Consider the following 20,159-nt stretch of genomic DNA (forward strand, 5'->3'; position numbering starts at 1 on the left):
TTATTGATAATATACTTAGCAAAAAAAACTATTTCTACTATAGTATAGTAGTTGCAACCGATAAAAATAATTTCTTAATAAATATACATGTTAATTTGGATAACCCTTCTCATAACATAAATGTTTTGTTTTTATCATTTTACTTGCAAGGTTAAGAAAGCGTTTAGAAACACAGGTCAACTCATGTTTTTTAATTTTTTTTTTTTTGCTGAAAATTAATATTTTTTTATGTTTTAGATTGTTTTAATATGCTATTTTAGTAGTTCTCAAAAGTTTTTTTATTATTTTGTATTGTGATGTAGATTTTTTTATAAATATTTTTTATTTAAAAATACATCAAAAAATATTTTAAATTTTTTTTATATCCCTACATCATCATATTAAAACAATAAAGAAAACATTAATTTTATATTTTTTTTTCATGTGATACATGTTTTTAAAACACTTTCAAAAGAAAAAAAAAAGTACCCTATATTGCAGTCACACCGTTGTTTTTTTTTAAATAATTTTTGTTCTTTTAAATTATTATTTTTTATTTTTAAAATTTTTAAATATATTTATATCAAAAATAAATTTAAAAAAATAAAAAAATATTAATCCAACAAATTTAAAAAAGAAAAAAACATCAGGACAAATAAACATAAAAAGCAAAACACTTTTGAAAACTATGTTTAGGATAAAATACAGTTTCAAGTACACACAGCAACATCCTCCGAAACGGACCATGACTTGAGAAGGTGAGGGATACAGGGTCCGAGAAGGCCATCTATCGGGAATGGAGAAGGACTAATTATAGATGAGAGAGAATTTTTTATATTTAGAATAAACGAAAACCGACAGCATCATTGGAGCTGGGCAGCGTGGGAAGCAATAACTGGGCTTTGCCTGCTCCCAGCCTTCTTATGCACTGTACAGAATCAAGATTCTCTCGGAGGACTACTGACACTGACACTTTCCTGTTGCCTGATTTATCGGGTAGCGTGATATCTGCTCCTTTGATTTTGCTCTCCTACCATTCTATGCTCCAGAGCCCTGACTCCCTGCACAAATTTGTACATGTCTCCTTCTCTTGGATTACAAGGGGCAACTTAACAACACCTTGTTTTTTGTGTTTGTACCACGGTCAATTATCACGTTAGGTCGAGTTAAGGAGGTTTCTTTTTTCTTTTTTTTTAAGTATTTTTTATTTTAAAATTTATTAAAATAATATTTTTTTATTTTTTAAAAATTATTTTTGAAATAAACACATCAAAAAAATCTAAAATATAAAAAAATAATTAATTTTTAGTGAAAAAAATTTAAATTTTTTAGAAACACGGGTTGATTCGCGTATCACTCTCTTAGTGTCTTACATAGTGTTTTTTTTTATATATTAAAAAAATCAATGTGATGCACATTCAAGTTAATAATTTTAATTCAATATATATATTTTTAAAACCTTAATTAAATTTGTTTTGTTAATTTTTTTTTAAAAATCTCAATTCTAAAAGTTATGACAATGCCCGATACACTTTTAGATGAATTGATTTGTGTGTTGATGGTTTAGTTCAAATTATGATTTAAAAAAATAAAATATATTATTTTGTTAAAAAAATAATTTAAAGTAAAATTTGTTTCAGACAAGATTAATTGAAGTGAGCTACATGAACTGTCTAAAAACAAGTGAGTCCTGATATCTTTAGAAAGCTACACGAACTGTCTCTGTTATTAATTTTTTACTTTTTTCTTCATTTTTTTTCCTTCAAAATATGTCTAGACTTACTTATTTCTAGAATGTTTGTGTGACATGCTTTAATTATTATTCATATTTTTTTTAATATATTTTTAAATTTATTTTATCGAGATTCTTTTAACGATACTATTACAATTATCATTAGAGTTTTCAGTTTCAGACTCTTATTATTTCCTGTTTCTTACCTCTCTTCTCTTTCCTCTGATTTTATTGAACATCATGTCATACAATGCATATCACGACTTGCAAATCGAATATGTCATGTGCTGATTTTTTAAAATGTGTTATTTTTAAAAATATTTTTCATTGTATTATCTTAATAATTTTTTATTATTATAATAGAATCCAAAAAAAACTCGTTCTATCTAAGATCTGAACGTACCCAGGGCAAGCAGGCCAGACCCTGGCATGATACTTGGCATGGTGGAGTGACACGTTACAATTACCACGTGACTATGCAAGGGAGCCGCTGGAGCCTGAAGTCGGTAAAACAGCAGTTAGCCGAATAAGGTAACTGAGTCCAAGGCTACATCTCTTCCCTGTCTCTGTCAAAATTACCTCGACGAAATAACATAAAGTTAGCCACCGGCTTCCCTTTTCAAACTTGTTTTGGCGGTCTCCCAGGCAGAATAATTAATGGGTCCTCGTTGGAATAAACGAAGCAATCCATGCCGACACAATCCAATTTTCTCCAGTAAAAGACCGTGTTTGGCATTGTATTAATGTTTACTTTTTTAAAAATATCTTTTACTTAAAAATAAATTAAAATAATATTTTTAAAAAATTATTTTTAATATTAATATGATAACATGATTTAAAAATACTTCAAAAAATTAATTTTAATTGAAAAAATAAAATTTATTTTAAAAAAACAATGTTTCTGCTGCAAAAACGAACTAAATTCTTTGTTTCAATGGCAGTGATGAGTGATGCTCATGTGCTTATACAGATGTTCATAATGTATGTTTAGTACTATTTGATAGAGTGATTTTTAAAAGTTTTTTTCTTTAAAAAATAATTTTAAATGATTTGTTTTTTACATATTTTTTATTTTTCATTTCAGCATATCAAAATAATAAAAAAACACCAACAAAACATTAATTTTATATTTTTTAAAACAATTCATTTTAAAAATACACCAAAAAATAAAAATTACTATATTCCCAACAATTCACTTGGATTATTACTGGGATCTTTCATTGTTGCTTCTTTTTTTTCCCAGTTCCCATCATGTATTTTTTTAGTAAATTAGCGCAAACATTAAATGGAAAAAAATAAATATTGTGCTGCAGCTAATTTGATTATTGTAATATTTGATAATGCAGTTTAATCTATTTTTAAAGTATTTTTTAAATTATGTTTTATACAAAAATATTAAATTTATATTTTTAAAGTGTTTTTAAATAATTTTAATATGCTAGTATCAAAACTAAAAAAGTTTTAAAAAACTTATTTTAATGTATTTTTAATTAAAAAACTTTTATGAAAACATATTACATGGTGTTCCCGAACAGAGTACATATGATGTTTTTCAATGTAAAACAAGATTTTTTTTCTTTTTATTGATGCTAAAGATAACATGAAAACAGTAGTCTGCAATTCTACATAAGTGTTACGAAAAATGAATAAGACCAGTCCAACTACTAAAAGCTGCTTTTAATTCTTGTTGTTTTAAATAGTTTGTTTGCTGGAAAATATTTTTTTTAAAAAAATAAATTTTATAAAAATAAATTATTTTTTAATATTTGATAGTGTAACAAAAAAATATAATATAATATTATATTTGTTTTCCAGAAAATTACTATTCAAATTTTTCTATATATGTTTGATGCAGTAAAAAATATATATATATATATATATATACAGTGCCAATAATTTATATCATATAAGTGGCTTGTTTGTTAAGTTCCTACATTGACATCGGCGACCGGCATCTCTATCAAGTCAAGGTCTAATCCGATTTTGATAATACTGCTTTATATTTAAATTAATTTGTAATTCTTTTTCGTACATTAAAGAAACAGTAGATTATAAATATAATTAAAAAAATTAAGACTGGTTTAACTGTTTATGAAAACAAAATACGTTAGTTAATATATATCGTATTAATATTAAACTAATTTTTATTATATAATAAAATAAAATAAAATAATTTGAGCTGACGTATTTTATGTATTCTACTTGATAAAAATAATTTTTATATAATTTAATTTAAAAGTTTAGCTCAGCAAAGGATTTTAAAGTTCGAATCATTATACCAACTTTAATGACATGACGTGCTGATTTTTTTTCACTATCTAGATATTATATTTTTTTTATATTTTAATTTTTTTTTATCCTATCCGCAATGATAAGGCAGGAAAAAAACCAGTTTCATGGTGTAAAAGAAAAAGGGCTGAAATTAGAAATATGAAAATTCAGCCGTTTATGGTTGAAGACAGTGTCGACGTCTTGAAGTGCCTGTCTAGGAGAGGCTGCCGAGGAGAGATATTTTTCCAAGTTAGACATGTAGGTGGTCCAGTACCACCGAAGACTGACGAGGCATCTGTAAGAGCTGTCTTGATCAATCCTGGTCGAGGCATGTAAATATGAGATCCAACTGGGGTCGCTGTTTTGTTTAGTCCACTCTCACAGAATTGGTAGAAGAATCTGTCCGAGGGGCAGATTGTGATTGAAGAAACATGGAAGCTAATATTTCAAACCTATTAGATTTTTCAGTACTTCCAAACAATCTGGTGGACCTGTTCCGTTGAATTAATACAATTCTTACTGTTCCCAACTTCCAAATGTTGTGTGGTTTTCTATATATATCGAAATTGAGGTTCTCGAGTAAAAATTTCATTTGAAAATCAATAATAACTATACTCCCAAATATCTCTGGATATTGATATTGCAGCTTCTTCTTCCTGAAAAAATATACTTATAGCAGTACTATTTTACTCGAAAAAATATTGAATCGACTTGAGGTTAATTGTTTTTATTAAAATGATGGTATTTTATTTTTTTAATGTTAACCCAATTGATCTTGATAAGATAAATAAGATTCTATCCAAATTATTTTTATTTTTTTTGAATTTAATGAAACATCTGGTTAGAAACAGGCTCTAAATTAACCCGACGACCGGCAACGTCCAACAACTATGCATGCATCTGGCTACTGGTCAAATTTGCCCTCTTGTGTACTTTTCTACACAATCACGCATGGGGTTACGTTCAGGGAAGTTTTCAACTCTGCACTGCCATCTGACATTAAATTTTCTCAGCCCATCTATCTAAAATAGAGATGGCCTGTTACAGGCCAGTGGGCGGTTTGACTTATTGGCCATGTTGTCATCTTGGACTCAAGGAGTGGCTCCACCAAAGCCAGGTAGGCTGTAACCAGCAGCACCGGCACTGGTATTTTGGTATTAGAGAGCAGAAAAAAAAATGGTTTTTGCCTGTCAAATACCCTGCAGAAATTACAGTGACTAGGAGAATAGACTACAATCTACTGTTGGAAAAACAGCACAGCACAGCACAGCATACTTCGATGCCCACGACAGACAGCTTAATTCTTCTCGGAAGGTGCTTTGCAAATACCCGTATTCGGACATCCAATGGCTAATCTGTGTCGTTTTCTGTAACACTCCATGCTTGCCTTGCATGGCGGTCTGGGTTATCACAATTAAATATAAAAAACAAAAACAATGTTGTTTTACTGTTTACTCAGAAACAGATCACGATTTACATACTATCTGTTCATCATGGCATCTGATTTTTTTTTTATTGATTTTGGAGGTTATTATTAGCTGCCATTTTTTTTTTGGTATTATTTTTGGTTTTTCTTTTTATTTTTGTTGGAACCAGCCAAAGTTTATGATTGCTTTGAAAAGTTTTTATCTGTTGCCAAGGTTTGTGTTTACGAATAAGCTCTCATTTTTAATTTATTTTTTTTAATATTCATGTTTAAGTGCTTCTATTTAAGTGATGATATTTAAGTTTCCATTTTTTAATCTGCTGAAAAGGCAAGCATACAGGCCTCCCTTTCAAGTCCAAACGCATAGGGCTTGGCTTCCTAGCCCATGCCCATTTCTCTTTTCTATTTCTAAAATTCTAAATTTGATATATATATATATATATGAAATAATGAATTAAAAGACTAACGGCTTGAGATATGATTATTGAAGAAAATTTATATGATATAAAATAAACACATATATTTGAATTTAATTCTTTGAGTATATTATCAAATTTCTTGATGATGGTCACCCAATTGCACACCAATTTAGTTACTTGACCCTTTTATAAAATATATTGATCTTATCAATCTTTTTAAAATTAATAAAATTAAATTTTAGAAACACATAAGAATATATTATTAGTTACAAGTAAAAAACAATTATGTGTTTTCCAAACATTATCTTTGCAATAAAAGGTATATTGAATAAATGAATTTACGAGTTAAGAAAATGTTTTTTTTTTCAATTTGTAACCCCTCCTATAATCCATATGGAAAATTTAAATTAAAAAAAGACTCAAAAGGCTATAATACGTGATTTATGAATTTATTGGCTCTTTCAATTTTTTTCTTTGTTTTATTTTTGGATATTCTAAAATCAATTTATCTTCGACTAGAATGAAAGTGGATTTTGATGGCCATCCTATTAATTTTTTTTTAAAAAAGAGAATATTTTAAGATACAGGGATCAATTCGAAAAATTTTAAATAATAAGAATTGAACCAGAAATTTCTTATCCATGCAAGTTTTCACACTGTCATGAGGCAATATTTGCTACATTTTTTTTTTATGAATTGGGTCAAATTTTCTATTCAAGGATCGACTCGAAATATAGATATTAATTCAATTGGATTTTCACTCGGGTCAACCTGATCTTTAGTTAACCTACTTGAATTAATTGAGTTTGACTGCATAAACATTTTTTTTATTCATCTTAACATCTAACAGGGAACAAACTTCAAATCGTTACAACAACTATGTTTTCATTGTCTTATTGGATGCTTCGGCATTAAAGTAGGGAGTGATTTTTCAAGTGGGTCGGTCACTTGGCCCGCAACAAATGAAATTCTTTAGGCTTGTTGTCGTTGTCTAATGGAAAAAGGCTACAGTAAAAAGACGTCAATGGATTAAATATTTATAAACAATTTTGCAAATTTCCTGTTGTTTGCGTATTTGAAAATGAAGAAAAATCCCAAGTTGAATCCTGTAAATTGTAGAAGATTGATAGCAATCATCAGACAAGGAGAGGGGGTTGAAGATTAAGAGTTAAAACGTAATATCAGCAACGTTAAATTAAGTTATGCACCATCGTCTCGCTTATGATTTTTTTTTTTTAATTTACTTAATGTGTTCGGATCAACTTTACTACGAGTTCTAAAATTAACAATTAGATAAGCATTTATAACTATCAATATAATCTCACTTATGATCTTAATTCTGATACTTGTTGCGAGAATACAAGCAGTGTATTATGATAATTCAGACCACAAAAGAAAACCAGAATGGAAATTGCTTAACATCTTTGCTCGATACAATTTGATAATTCTCTATCAATTGCTTAAATTAATTTAAGGAAAAAGATGGGAGAAGAGGGCAATTACATTTTATAGACTACCAGAGTTAAAACTACGGACTAACAAAAGTGGCCATATGATGTAAAACTATCATAAAAGTTTTTTTTTTTTTAAAGATAGTTGAAATGAGTTCAAGTGTTTTTAGTATCCTGGCAACGTTGGTGGAGGTGGCGATGAGTATGAGAAGCCGAGATTTGGTGGAACAACGACCTTTGGAGGTGGTGGTGGAGAGACCATAGGAGGAGGCGGGGAATGGACAGGTGGAGGTGGAGAGTGAACCGGAGGGGGTGGTGAATGAATTGGTGGTGGTGGAGAGTGAACTGGAGGAGGCGGGGAAGGGATTAGTGGAGGAGGGGATGAAAGAAAATGGTCGACTGGTGATTTGTCAGAAGGATTATCAGCAGGTGCTGGTGCTGGAACTGGAGCTGCTGTTGGTGGAGAATGAACTGGCGGCAGAGGTGAGTGAACCAGTGGAGGTGCTAAATGAGCTGTTGGTGGCGAAGAGTAAGCAGGAGGAGGTGGGGAATAGACTAATGGAGGTGGAGATGAAGGAGAATGGCTGATTGTTGATTCTTCATTATGATCATCAGTAGGTGCTGGTGCAGGAGCTGGAGCTGGTTTTGGATGCAATTTTAATTTAGGTGGACAAGGTGCTGGCTTTGGTACCTTTGGCGGATGTGCCTTAGGTGATGGTGACGGTTGTGGAGGTGGCTTTGGCAAGGACGAACTGGACGGTGATCCTCCACACATTGCCTTGTTGCAATCAACAGGTTTGCTCACAACTGGGTGGCATATTTTCGGTGATTTCTGTTTAGGCCTGTCTGGTAAACAATTGCTTGTGTCATCCATGGTAATGTCCTTTCTCTTTGGTGGGCTGCACGCTTGTGCCTCGCCATTGAAATAGTTATATGAGAATGTGAAGTTCACCAAGTTTGGCAATTTACATATTCCTTCAGGAACAAAACCTGTAAGCAGGTTGTGGGAAACATCAAGGCGCTCGACCTGACTCAGACCTTTGAAACACCTTGGCAATACCCCACTGAATGAATTTGAGCCAACGTCAAGAACTGTTGCATTTCCAAGTTTTCCAATCTCGGACGGTAAACAACCTGAAAGGCTGTTGTTCAAGAAAACAAATTCGTTCAATGTGCTGCCCATCTTGCCAATGCTACTTGGAATGCAGCCTGTTAGCTTGTTATTGGCAATCACCACAACAGAAGCAGGGGATGATCCAAGAGTTTCAGGAATTGTTGATGTGAACCTATTGTTGTTCAAGAACAACGCATCAAGATCCTTTTCGAAAACCTCAGGTGGCAATCCACCCTCGAAATCATTATATCTAATATCAAGGTACTTAAGTGAAGGCAATGATATAACAACTTCTGGGAATGGTCCAACGAGACGGTTGTTGCTCACATCTAGCTCATGGAGAAGAGTTAGCCTTGAGAAACTTTTAGGAATAATCCCACTGAACCTGTTGGAATTGATGTGAAATAGAGCAATGTCTGTCAATAGACCCAACTCCACAGGAAGATAGCCGACAATGTCAAAATGGTTGAGATCAATTCCAGCTACAACGTTTTGTTTTGGGTCATCAAGAGCCGGAGCACAAAAGACACCATTGTAATCACAAACTCTCAGCCCTTCCCAGTTTCCTGTGATATTGAAAGGGTCTGAACGTATAGCTTTTTTCCATGCTTGAAGTGCAATGTATGCTTTTCTAAGCCTTGGATTAGGAAAGGTAATGTTAAGCTCAATTTTCAATTCGAAGTAATCTGGCAAATTCACATTCTTTTTAAGGGACAGTGGTTGGCGTCGAGCAATGAACGAGGCTTCGGAATGAGACAGAGCTACGGAGAAAGATGAGAAGGAAGACAAAAGGAGAAGACAGATTACTAAGAAGCAGGTAGAGGCCTGCATTTTTTCCAACTTCTGTATTGCCACGCCACCATAGGTTGCTTATAGGTGAAATAGAAACGGTTAAGGGGTGACATTTAGAGGCTCCTCAACAATCTGTCTAGAGATAATTACAGCAATAAAAAAGAGAGAGGTGGATTTACCATGCACCATATGCTGTCTTGATTGGCAGCTTTGCCTATATTTAGGCCAAGATTCAAGTGTTGTTTCTGTATTGCTTGTTTGGTTTTGAGGGTGGGTCTAATTATAGAGAAGGTTGGCATTGAAATGATCAACACCAGGATTTTTAGCTGCCCATTTTTATACCTGGCAGCTGTGACTCATAAACTACCAACGACCCAGTCTTGCTTTGAGATCATATTTATAAGTTCTCACCCCATGTCAATTTAAATTAATCTAAGATTTAAAAGAAATTATAAGTTATTTAATTGGTAGTGATATTATTTTGTTAATTTTATTGTTCAGTTGGAAATTGAAAATTTGAGGGAAATGATTTTTTTTTATGAAATTGATAATAATTAAATATATTAATTTATATTGAATAAGTTTGAATTGAACAAATAATAATTATATCAATTACTTGTTGTTAATTTGATTTATTTAGTTCATATTTTGATGCAATATTGAATTTTTATACAAATAATAATTGGTTACTAAATTTTGAATTCATTTTTAATTACCAAAGTTAAATTTTAAATTGATAGTTATATTATTGATAAATATTGTCATCAATATTTTAGATAGGTTTCCTAAGTAATTGATGATTGTTATTTAATGTATCAAGATTTACTTCAAGAATTGTATTATTAATTTTACATTTTTAAATTTGAAGAATATTAGTGAATGCAGAATTATATGTCTATACATGAAGTGTAAAAATAAAAATTCTCACTAATCAGATGTTGTAATGATGCATGTTAAAAAAATATTTATAAAAAAATATTTATGTTGGTTAACATATGAAGAACCCTATTCTTACAAGACTATATTAGAAATGATTGCTTCCTTTCATTAACCATACAAAAACTCCTAGTAAGAGCTTGTTTTGTTTTTAAGTATTTTTTTTTAAATATTAGTTGATTATATGTGACAATTTTTAACTAATGATTTATTTTGCAGACTACACAGCTTGGACGTGAGCTAACTCCGATGGAGTTATTTGTGAAAACACATAGACAAGGGAAGATAAACAAAAAGAGGTGCAACAATTCGTGGACAACCGAGTAAAGGTGTTTGTTGTATGTAAACTTTAAAACTTATAGTATATTTTTTGGACTAATATTTTTTTGTCGACATCTCTAACTTTTTTTTTTTGTAATAACAATATAATGCTAACATGCATGTCAAATACGGAGATGACCCTTCAATCCATCCAAAATACGATCTGGATTTGTGGTTGGAGGCTGGAGCAACTGGTGGACCCAATAGAAATCATGTTTATGATATCTTTATTACTATGACCTGAGATATAAGATTGAGTTGTAGTGTCTCGACTGTAGACACCTAATAATCCGGCTTGAGACAACAATCATCAACCGTTGAGAAGTTGGTTACGAGTTAATGCTCTAAGGACTGAAATGAAGGCAAAGCATGAAGAATAAAAAAAGCAGTTGGAGAAGATTGAGACATACTTTTCCAGTCACTATCTTCCCCCTTACGGACCTCCACAAGACCCCCCCACCTCCACTTTCAACCGAAGCTTGTAATTGATTTGTATAGACATTTGTCGTTGAAATGATCGATCTTTTCATTGGAGAATTATAGAGAGTTTTTAATTGTTTTGGTGCACATCGATGGAAATTCCGTTGGTAAATGTTCAACCTTTTTATTGGAGAATTACAGAGAGTTATTAATTGTTTTGATCCATACTAGTGGAATTTTTGTTGGTAAATGATCACCATTTTCATCGGAGAACTACATAGAGTTGTTAATTGTTTCAATATACAGACCAACAGAATCACCAATATAAATCTTGTCGGTGATTCTGTGAGCGAATCCATCAGTGAGACATGTATATTCTTGATAGACATATCCATCAAAAATCTGTTGGTAATATTCACCAATGGATTTGGCGACATATATTGGTAAACTCGTTTTTAAGAACCAATGAGAATAAGTTGTCGCTATATCCATTTATATAAAAATCATTGATAAATTTGAAATTATCGGTGAGGTACTCCATGAAAACATGTTTCATCAATAAATCTATAAGTGATTTTTATACCAATAAAATTATTGTTTAGCTGTGAACATATTGAAATCATTGTTTAATTCGAGTGAATTCAAATCATTGTAATTGTTTTTTTCTTCAAACAAATAGCATTTGCAATTCTAGTAACGCAACTTATTAATTCATACTAGCACCAACAATTCAGGAACTTATAACTAGAGCACTCGCCAGGCAAAATCCTTATAAATTGTAATCTGTGCTTTTCAATTATTCTCGTAGAAAAGACAGCGTTAATCTACTGTTACTATTTCGTGGGATGTGCCTTCTATGGTTATTCTGTGCTTTTCAATTATTCTCGTAGGCCTGCTTCTTACATAGCCATCCCTGTCATTATTATTCTTGGCAAGCAATGAATGGTCCATCAAATGCGTCGAGCAGATTGAAGATTGAACATATTCTAAGTCCCTTTATCAAGTTCTGTGAGAGTTTGCTTCTGCTGTTGGTGCTCGAGGTCTGAAAACTGGAGAGCCGATTTTCCGGCATGGCTATGGAGCTCCCAATTACCTGTTTTTTTCTCTCTTCAAAATTACGATGCCCGGTTTCCTTGCAAAACTTGTGTTTGGTATAGTTTCTCTGCTTTTGTTTTTAATTGTTCTTTAAAAGTATTTTTAATTTTAAAAAATATTAATTTAGTATTTTTTTATGATTTTGATGTATTAATAAAAAAATATTTTAATAATAACAAAATGAAATTGATATTCTTAAATTACACTTAAAACGCTTTACCGTCAAAGCCTTGATAACCGCGGGCGATGCCCGGGAACCACTGCTGCTCAGCTTTTCACCTCCGCGCCATGTGTTAACGTGAATATGCTCTCTCCATAATATCAGTCAACGATCTCTACGCATAATTGTAAAACTTAGTTCAAGAACTAATTCGAAAAAAACCCTTAAATTATTGGGGGTCAATTTGTAAATCACTATATCAATTGGATTGATATTTTATTTAAGAAAATATTATTTTGACATTCCAAGAAGAAATTTCTTAGAATTGACCCGTTTAAATTTAATGAGCATTTAAAAATGTGGTAGCTTATGTTTTTTAGTGTGTTTCTATTTCACTTAAAAAACATCAAATTGATGTTTTTTAATGTTTTTCGATCGTTTTGATGTGTTAATGTAAAAAATAAAAAAAATCATTTTAGTGCATTTTTATGAATAAAAAACACTTTTAAAAAGTACTATTCACAGTAATACTAAACACTTTCTTAGACCATGTCAATAAAATCCTGATTAAATTAACCATGTTTCACCGAATCAACTAAATTTTAAGTTAAAAAACTCAACATGAGTCAAATTTTGAGTTAATGGTTTCAATCCTGGGCCAAGTTAAATTAACAGAAACTAAGCCTTATGAGCAAAACACTATTGTTGTAAACACTGTTCATTGTCTCATAAATCACTGTAGATTATAATAGTAATTTTTTAAAAAAGATTTAATTTGGCCCTTGATATTTTTTCTTGCCTAATTGAGCCATTTTAAGCCCAAATTAGTACTCAATTGCATTTTTTTTGGAAGAAAAGGTTGGATTGAAAGTTAAAGGACCAAAATGAAAATGATAGGTAAAATAGGCAATGACTTTGAATTTCATACATAAAATTTATTTTTATCACTTCTCTATTTTAGTTTATAAGTGACTGATCCTTTTAGTTGTTAAAAAATCATTTTTTGTACCAGAATTCATTACTTTATCTTTCAATTATTTCTCGTGAGAAAAGAAAGAAAGAGAGAAGACATCAAATTCTAGTGTAAAGAGAGAAAGTGACCGCTAATGATGATTATAGCAACCAAAAAAATTGAAAATAATATCAATGAATTTCTTTTCATAAATATAGTTTTACCTAAGTCTTTTGTTTTTTTCTCCTTGCTCGAGGAGGCATGTCTGACTGTGAGAAAGTACTTGGGTTGATTTTTAAGCCATTTTGTTTTAGGTTCTTTAGGTTATGGACGAGTTTAGCAAGGTGTTTGAGATATTTTTCTAAATATTTATGATAAAAAAGGTTTTTAAGCTAAAAAAACTGAAGCCTTGTTTTTCCAGGGACTAAATGTTGTTGTATTTTGCAGAAAGCAGACAACACATCATGTGTTGTATTTTTTTTAAAAGAAAAACAGTGCAGGCGATATCTTCTGCCCCTTTTAATAAATTATGAAAACCAAAGACAGGCTCATGCACTCAAGTTGGGCTAGAAGCCCCACGCACTTAGTTGTTTTTTTTTTAATGTCCAGGCTCGTGCGAGTTGGCTCCTTTTATGTGTTTTTTTTATTTTATATTTGGGTTAAAAATTTGATAAAAAAATATTATTGAACACGACTGAGTCTATAAGTTAGCTCGCAAGTTTAATAAGTTAATTCGTAACATCCAGACTATCACTTTTTTTTTGTTTAATGATTTTTTTACTCATTATTTTTTTAAATACAATTTTATCATTTGTTATCGATGATCTATTTTTTTTTATTTAGCTCAAACCTAAAAGAATATAAATTCATCCTTTGTTATTAATGATGTACTTTTACTATATCAGCACCATGTGCCTATCATGATTTGTTTTACCTTTTTAAAAAATATTTGATATAAAAAACTTATCATGCATTTTATTGTTGTATAATTAAATAAAAAATAATTTTGGATAAAATTTTTTATTGAATTTGATGATGTATATGACTTGTACTGCGAGTTTGATTGATTGACTCAATTCATTTAAGTTTTTTTTTTAAAGTAAATATTATTTTTTACCGATTTCATTCTCCGACGTTGAGTTAATTTGAAATTGTTTTTTTTAATTTGTGTTTTTTTCAAGATTATCCCCATAAAATTTTCAAATCAATCTATATTAATCCAGGTAAATTAAATATTTTTTCATCTCAATATTAGATAAAAAATATTTAAATCATAATTAAAATCTAATTTATTTTTAAAAGATACTTCACCACTACCTGAATTTTATTTTTCTTGTGTATTTAAAAGAAAACTTACCCCGACTCGCAATCTTGCGCAGGCCAATGTAAGAGTTTAATAACTAAGTCTGGTCGTGGCAAAGGCACTCCAATTCGAAATACGACCATGCCATTTCCTACCCTGTTTTCCCCGCAATCAAACTAAAAGAACATCTCTCTCCCTCTCTCTCTCTCTCTCTAAAAATGACTTTTGTGTTTGGTTCCTAACAATAATTTACTTAGATTTCAATTTTTTTATTGTAAATTAATTATCAATGGTTTTTCTTGTTTGATGTTGTAATTTCGAGAGAAGTAGAAATGACCAAAGAGAATCAATCGGAGAAGATGGTGAATGTTGTCAGGCGTCCATGCTTCTTTGTGATTTTCTCTTCTAATTTAAGCTCAGAGCGACTGGTAATTTTTTTTTTTCATTTCACATGCTCCATTTCCCCCATAAATGAAATTCCCATATTTCTTTTTGGATTTCCTTTCATAGTTCCTTGAATCAAACTAGGGTTTAGAGCCGACTTGAGTTTCGGATTGTTACTCGTTGGTGGGAAAAAAGAAAAGAGTTCATTTTCTGCTATTCAATGCATGCATTAGTTCTTGCTAATATTTTTCTTTTATGTGCATGATTGTAGTAGTAGTTTTTTACTGGTTGAAGATTTTGGATTTGCTTGATATCAGTTTAATTACAGGATTAACGCAATCCAAATTGTTCACATGGCAGAGAATCCCTGTCAGTTTCATCAAGCATATGGAAGGGAAAACGCCGGGATTAGTTTCTTTGTTGGGCCCTAGTGGGGATGTTTGGACAGCTGACTTAACTCAGGAGAATGACGATGTGTTATTCAGTAATGGGTGGTCGGAATTTGTGAGAGATCATTTCTTGGAATGCGGTGACCTTTTGGTTTTTAGGTATCATGGCGAGTTGTGTTTCTCTGTGCAAGTGTTTGATCAAAGTGCGTGTGAGAAAGAGGCTGCGTTTCATTCCAAATGCAGCCAAGGTTGTAGTGAATTTTGTGGAAGTACAGGGAAGAAGAGAGAAAGAGAGGAGGAGGCTGCATCATTAGAGAAAGATTTTGTTTGTGCACGGAAAAAGGTTAGAGAGGGCTCTTCTGAATTCCATTCAGCATACATAGAAAAGAACCGGGAAGCTCATATCAGCGCATGTGATGTGGGAGGGTGCCAGCATGATGGGGTCCTCACAACTGAAGAAAGTTTATCTCGTGAAACAAATCAATGTGGGAATCCAGCCAATTGTTTTGCCACTCCCTCTCAATCAAAAGCATGCTCTGAAAAGCAAGGTAAGAATGAAAACTTTCAGTCGTGGGTCCTTTGCAGATAAGAATCTGTTTCATCTTTTTTTGCGTTTCTGCTTGGAAGAGTAGGCCTGGGAGCCAACTATGTTTCTATCAAACTTTGGTTTGAATCCAAGTTTGCATTAAAAATTAATGGAACTGAATACTATTATAGATATTTGCGCAAACATGTCTTATTCTGGTTCCTTTGTGATTTCAAAAATAATTCAATGAAGTTAGATTTTCATGAAATGTCCAAACATCTTCCATGTCCTAATCAATGGGTTACTATGTCTTAAAACAGAGGTACCCATCTGGAAAAGATTTGGCAAAGATGATGACTTGAAGCTGCATGACAGAGGTCATATGTCAATTTTTTCAGAACGTGAGAAAAGAGTTGCTGAATCTTTTATCTCTTGCTTTCCGTACTTCGTGAGGATCATGAAACGGTTTAACGTCAGTGGTTCATACACTCTGGTAAGCTTTTTCCTTATTTTTATCTTTCTGGATTTTTGACTGCAAGACATCATTCTTAGATTCTGTATATTAATGTTCCTAGAGAATCACAGATTGGATTGGACCATGCTAGGACTCCTTCGCATCCATTTTGCATGTAGTCGAACAAAAACAGGGCATTTTCCTAATTATCTTTTGATGTCTGTTTCTATGCTGCAGAATATACCATATCAATTTTCAATGGCACATCTTCCTAATTGCAGAACAGAAATTATCCTTCGTACTATCAAAGGAGCGTGTTGGAGTGTGAATTCTGTACCAGCTACAAGAGTGCATACAAGCCATACCTTATGTGGAGGATGGATGGCCTTTGTTCGTAGCAATGACATCAATGTGGGAGATGTTTGTATTTTTGAACTTGTGCGCAAATATGAATTGCGTGTTTTTATTCTTCGAGTTGGAAAGGAGGGCCCAGATATGGAAACTGGAAAAGTAGTTTCTAACGGGGAAAACACTGGGTGTCATGCCATTGCACATAAAACTGAAAGTTTTCCAAAGAAATCGAGAAGGAACTGCTTGAAGGTCCATTCTAAACTCATTAAAAAAGCAGAAATATGTGATAAAAAAGAGTTTGAGAAGAGTCAAGCAACTGGCATTTTGAGGCATGGAAATGCAACAAAGGATTCTGCCAGTGCTGTGCTCTTCTCTATGTCACAAACTAGAGATGGAAAGAAGCGTAAGGGCACTGATGTTCTTATTCTTGGTGTTCCAGTTAAAGAATCTCCTTTCTAAATATATGCGTTGCCTTGCATCTAGCCCAGATTTCATTTGTTTTTTTGCCCTTCTCTCAGTGAATTTCTGGTGAAGTTGGCTCGTGTTTGCTAAGCATCACTTGTGAAACAAAGTTTAGTTCCATCTAAGTTTGCACGCATGCTTTTATTTATGCACATTAGAATCTCCTTTCTAATTATATGATCCGTTCACCTTTAGAATTTACCATGTTTAACAGAAACTTGGGATATTCTTCTCTTTAATCTTCAGAAGGATATTGGTAGTTTTATATCAACTTGCCTCATCCAATCGTGTTCCATTTGTAACATAAAGTGGATTCTTAATTACAAAACAGAGGCACCAATTCAGAATGGAAAGGGTGTAGAAGCTGAAGCTGGTCTGAGAAGGTTGGTAGCACTGGATGAAGAAAGAGCAGCCAAGTCCTTTACGTCTGGTTTTCCTAATTTTGTTAGAATCATGAGGAAGTTCAATGTTAGTGGTTCATATACTTTGGTGAGTGTTCTCCTTTTTTCCTTGCATCTTTCAATGTTTTTTACTGACTGACATATTCGTGATTAATGATGAAATCTAAGGGTGCACCATTACTTCAAGTACTCAAGCTTAGCAGAAACCAAACAAATATGAAGATCCCAAAAATCTAAATGAAATCACAATCATTTGACAAAACAAGACCACAGCATTCAAGAGTTTCTCCTGTTTTGCTATCTTTTGTCAAGATTGATGTTTGACAATCTCTGTTGCCATCGTGCAGAAAATCCCCCACCAGTTTTCAGCAGCATATCTTCCGAACTGTAAGACAGAGGTCATCCTTTGTAATTTACAAGGGCGATGCTGGACTGTGAATTCTCTCCCAGACTCAAAAGGTAGAGCAGTGCACACTTTTTGTGGAGGGTGGATGGCCTTTGTTCGTGACAACAATATCAAGATAGGGGATATCTGCATGTTTGAGCTTGTTGGCAAGTGTCAAATGCGGGTACAAATATCTGGGGTTGGACATGAAGTGGTCAATCATCAAATTGGAAATCCAGCATCCAATGACTTACCTCTTCTGGCAGTGCCTCGCAATGATCCTCCCTCATGAGGTACATGGAAGAGTCCAGCCTTCGCTGGACATGTATGAATTTTATGTGTCTATTTTTGGCGAGCATTACAATGCCCGTGTCTCCCTGCTTGTGAGATTTTTTTTACATGAATTTTATGTCGGATTTTCCTATCAGGTATACATACCGAGTAAAATTCACTCTTAAAAAGAACGCCATCTATGAGTTTCTGAATGCCATTGCCGGGTGTTGAATTGAAGAAACCCATTGCAATTTCATTCATCCCGTAGTAGAAATGATGAAAAACAAAAACAATCTGTACAATAGGTTTTATATGCCATCCCAGATGTTGGCCTCGCCCTCTCCTTCTCCCTCACACACACGCCCGCACACACTTCTTAATGTTGTATAAATAGTTTACGGACAATCAACTTGTCCAGCGACATGGTGAAGCTTTTTATTCGTTCATTTTCGTGTACTATGTACAGGCTGAGCTTCTTTTTGCATGTGTTTACCAGAGTGTGATACTCGTGTTTGAGCCAAGGGGCGGTACTCGAAGGTGGCTGAAGGAAGTGGAGACGTTCTTCAAGGCTCGGTCTGTTATTCGGCATTTTTGGGGATTCATGAATCTGCCGCCACTAATTTTTCATGCAACAGGGAGTCGTCCTTGTAACTGTCATTGTACATGCTATGTATCCTGGTTAGTTTTGTTTATCTGTAGCTTGCGCTTGCAGCTTAGCATGCAGTGGAAACAATTAGAGTGTAGGATGGAACTGCAAGATCAGGCCCTTTGCTCGAACAACTTGGCTGATAATTAATTCTTAGCGGACATGAACGAATGAAGGCGTTGAAATGAATGAAGAGGATGGAACCTAATTTGCTTGGAACGATATATCTGTGCCTATAGTAAAAGGCCTTCAATGTTAGAACCCATCCTGACTGACCTGGTGATAAAAGCTAGACCCTTTTCTTTCTCGTTCCTTTATTTGGTTACAAGTACTCTCAAGTGTAATGATAATGGAGATTTGACGCTATCATGATAACACCAGTAACATCATAAAGATGGAAGAACGTCTCCACTTGAAAATAAAAATAGAAATGTTATTTCCTTTAAATATAAATACTATAAAAGTCTATTGAATAGAGGAGAAAAAAACTTGGGAAAAATATTTATTTTTCTAAAAATTTCATGCCTCATTCTCTCTTTAATTATAATGATCTTGTTCTTGAATTCAAAACTCAAACAACAACAGTCCTCCACGAACGAACATTCTTTATGTGTAAGCGGCTATATCATGAGTTTTTAATACTGTTTTGCGAATCATCTCATCATGAATTTTTAATAAATTATTATGTGGATCTGTTTATCATATATTCCTAAAATAATATCTTTATACGGATTGTTTTATCACGGGTTCCACTATCAAGATTTTCAATAACAACATTTGATATATATAAAAATAATACAATAGTTTTTAGCTGTTTTTTTTCTTGAGGAAAAACCTCCTCCTCCTTTCTTATACAAATACATCATGTTATGCAACCTCTTCTAGCTATGGTTATTCAACAACACATAATAACTAACCACATGGGATCGTTTAACTCTATTACACATTTTCTACAAACTCTAACAAAAACAACCGCAGGGTCTGATTGATTCTATTCTGAACCGTCAGGTATTGTTTAATCCGTGTATTTTATTTTCATTTAAAAATTGGTCCTTGTTCAAAAGTTTTTTGGTACTGGTATTTTTTTTAAATTTATTGTTTAGTTTTTATGATGAATAAATTTGTAGATTCATGTGTAATTAATCTTAATCTTCATCACATAGTTTTTTTTTTCCATGTAATTCTTGCATGATCATTAATGGATGGATCTTAAACCAAATCTGATTCGACTCTGATGAAATTAAATGGATTTGATATATAATTTCATGACTTAAATATGATTCTAATTTGAATTTATTAATTTGCCTGTTACATAGATCACATATAATTTTATCTCAATTTGGTTTGATAATAACTTGATTTGAAATTAATATTAATATTAATATTAATATTATTTTAGTAACTATAATATTTTAAAATGTAAAAAAAGTTTAAATATAAAAGACAAGAAATAATATGGCCCAAGGTTTAGACTTAGGGTTTATTTACCTAAAATGCTAAATAATATCTTCCACTTT

General features: G+C 32.4%; 2 protein-coding genes across 5 annotated transcripts; one reads left to right on the forward strand and one right to left on the reverse strand.

Annotated features, from left to right (window-relative positions):
• Positions 1-7,218: 7,218 nt before the first annotated feature.
• Positions 7,219-9,404, reverse strand: LOC18104958 (pollen-specific leucine-rich repeat extensin-like protein 3). Its single transcript, XM_024584991.2, has one exon. The coding sequence runs from the start codon at positions 9,221-9,223 to the stop codon at positions 7,445-7,447; it is 1,779 nt and encodes a 592-aa protein (XP_024440759.2). The 5' UTR covers positions 9,224-9,404; the 3' UTR covers positions 7,219-7,444.
• Positions 9,405-14,451: 5,047 nt separating this feature from the next.
• On the forward strand, positions 14,452-18,866 carry LOC18104959 (B3 domain-containing protein Os01g0723500). 4 transcript variants are annotated; one of them, XM_052447160.1, is made up of 7 exons: positions 14,452-14,799; positions 15,084-15,692; positions 15,991-16,163; positions 16,362-16,878; positions 17,269-17,426; positions 17,686-18,016; positions 18,463-18,866. In XM_052447160.1, exons 2-6 carry the CDS (start codon positions 15,143-15,145, stop codon positions 18,013-18,015), a joined length of 1,728 nt encoding a protein of 575 aa, XP_052303120.1. In that variant the 5' UTR covers positions 14,452-14,799; positions 15,084-15,142; the 3' UTR covers position 18,016; positions 18,463-18,866. The 4 variants fall into 4 exon arrangements, with proteins under 4 accessions (XP_052303120.1, XP_024441435.2, XP_052303118.1 ...); XM_024585667.2 differs by having other exon boundaries at positions 15,116-15,692; XM_052447158.1 differs by having other exon boundaries at positions 15,116-15,692; positions 18,493-18,866.
• Positions 18,867-20,159: the final 1,293 nt, after the last annotated feature.

The sequence above is a fragment of the Populus trichocarpa genome, chromosome 14 (genome assembly GCF_000002775.5).
Source record: "Populus trichocarpa isolate Nisqually-1 chromosome 14, P.trichocarpa_v4.1, whole genome shotgun sequence".
Classification (NCBI taxonomy): Eukaryota; Viridiplantae; Streptophyta; class Magnoliopsida; order Malpighiales; family Salicaceae; genus Populus; species Populus trichocarpa.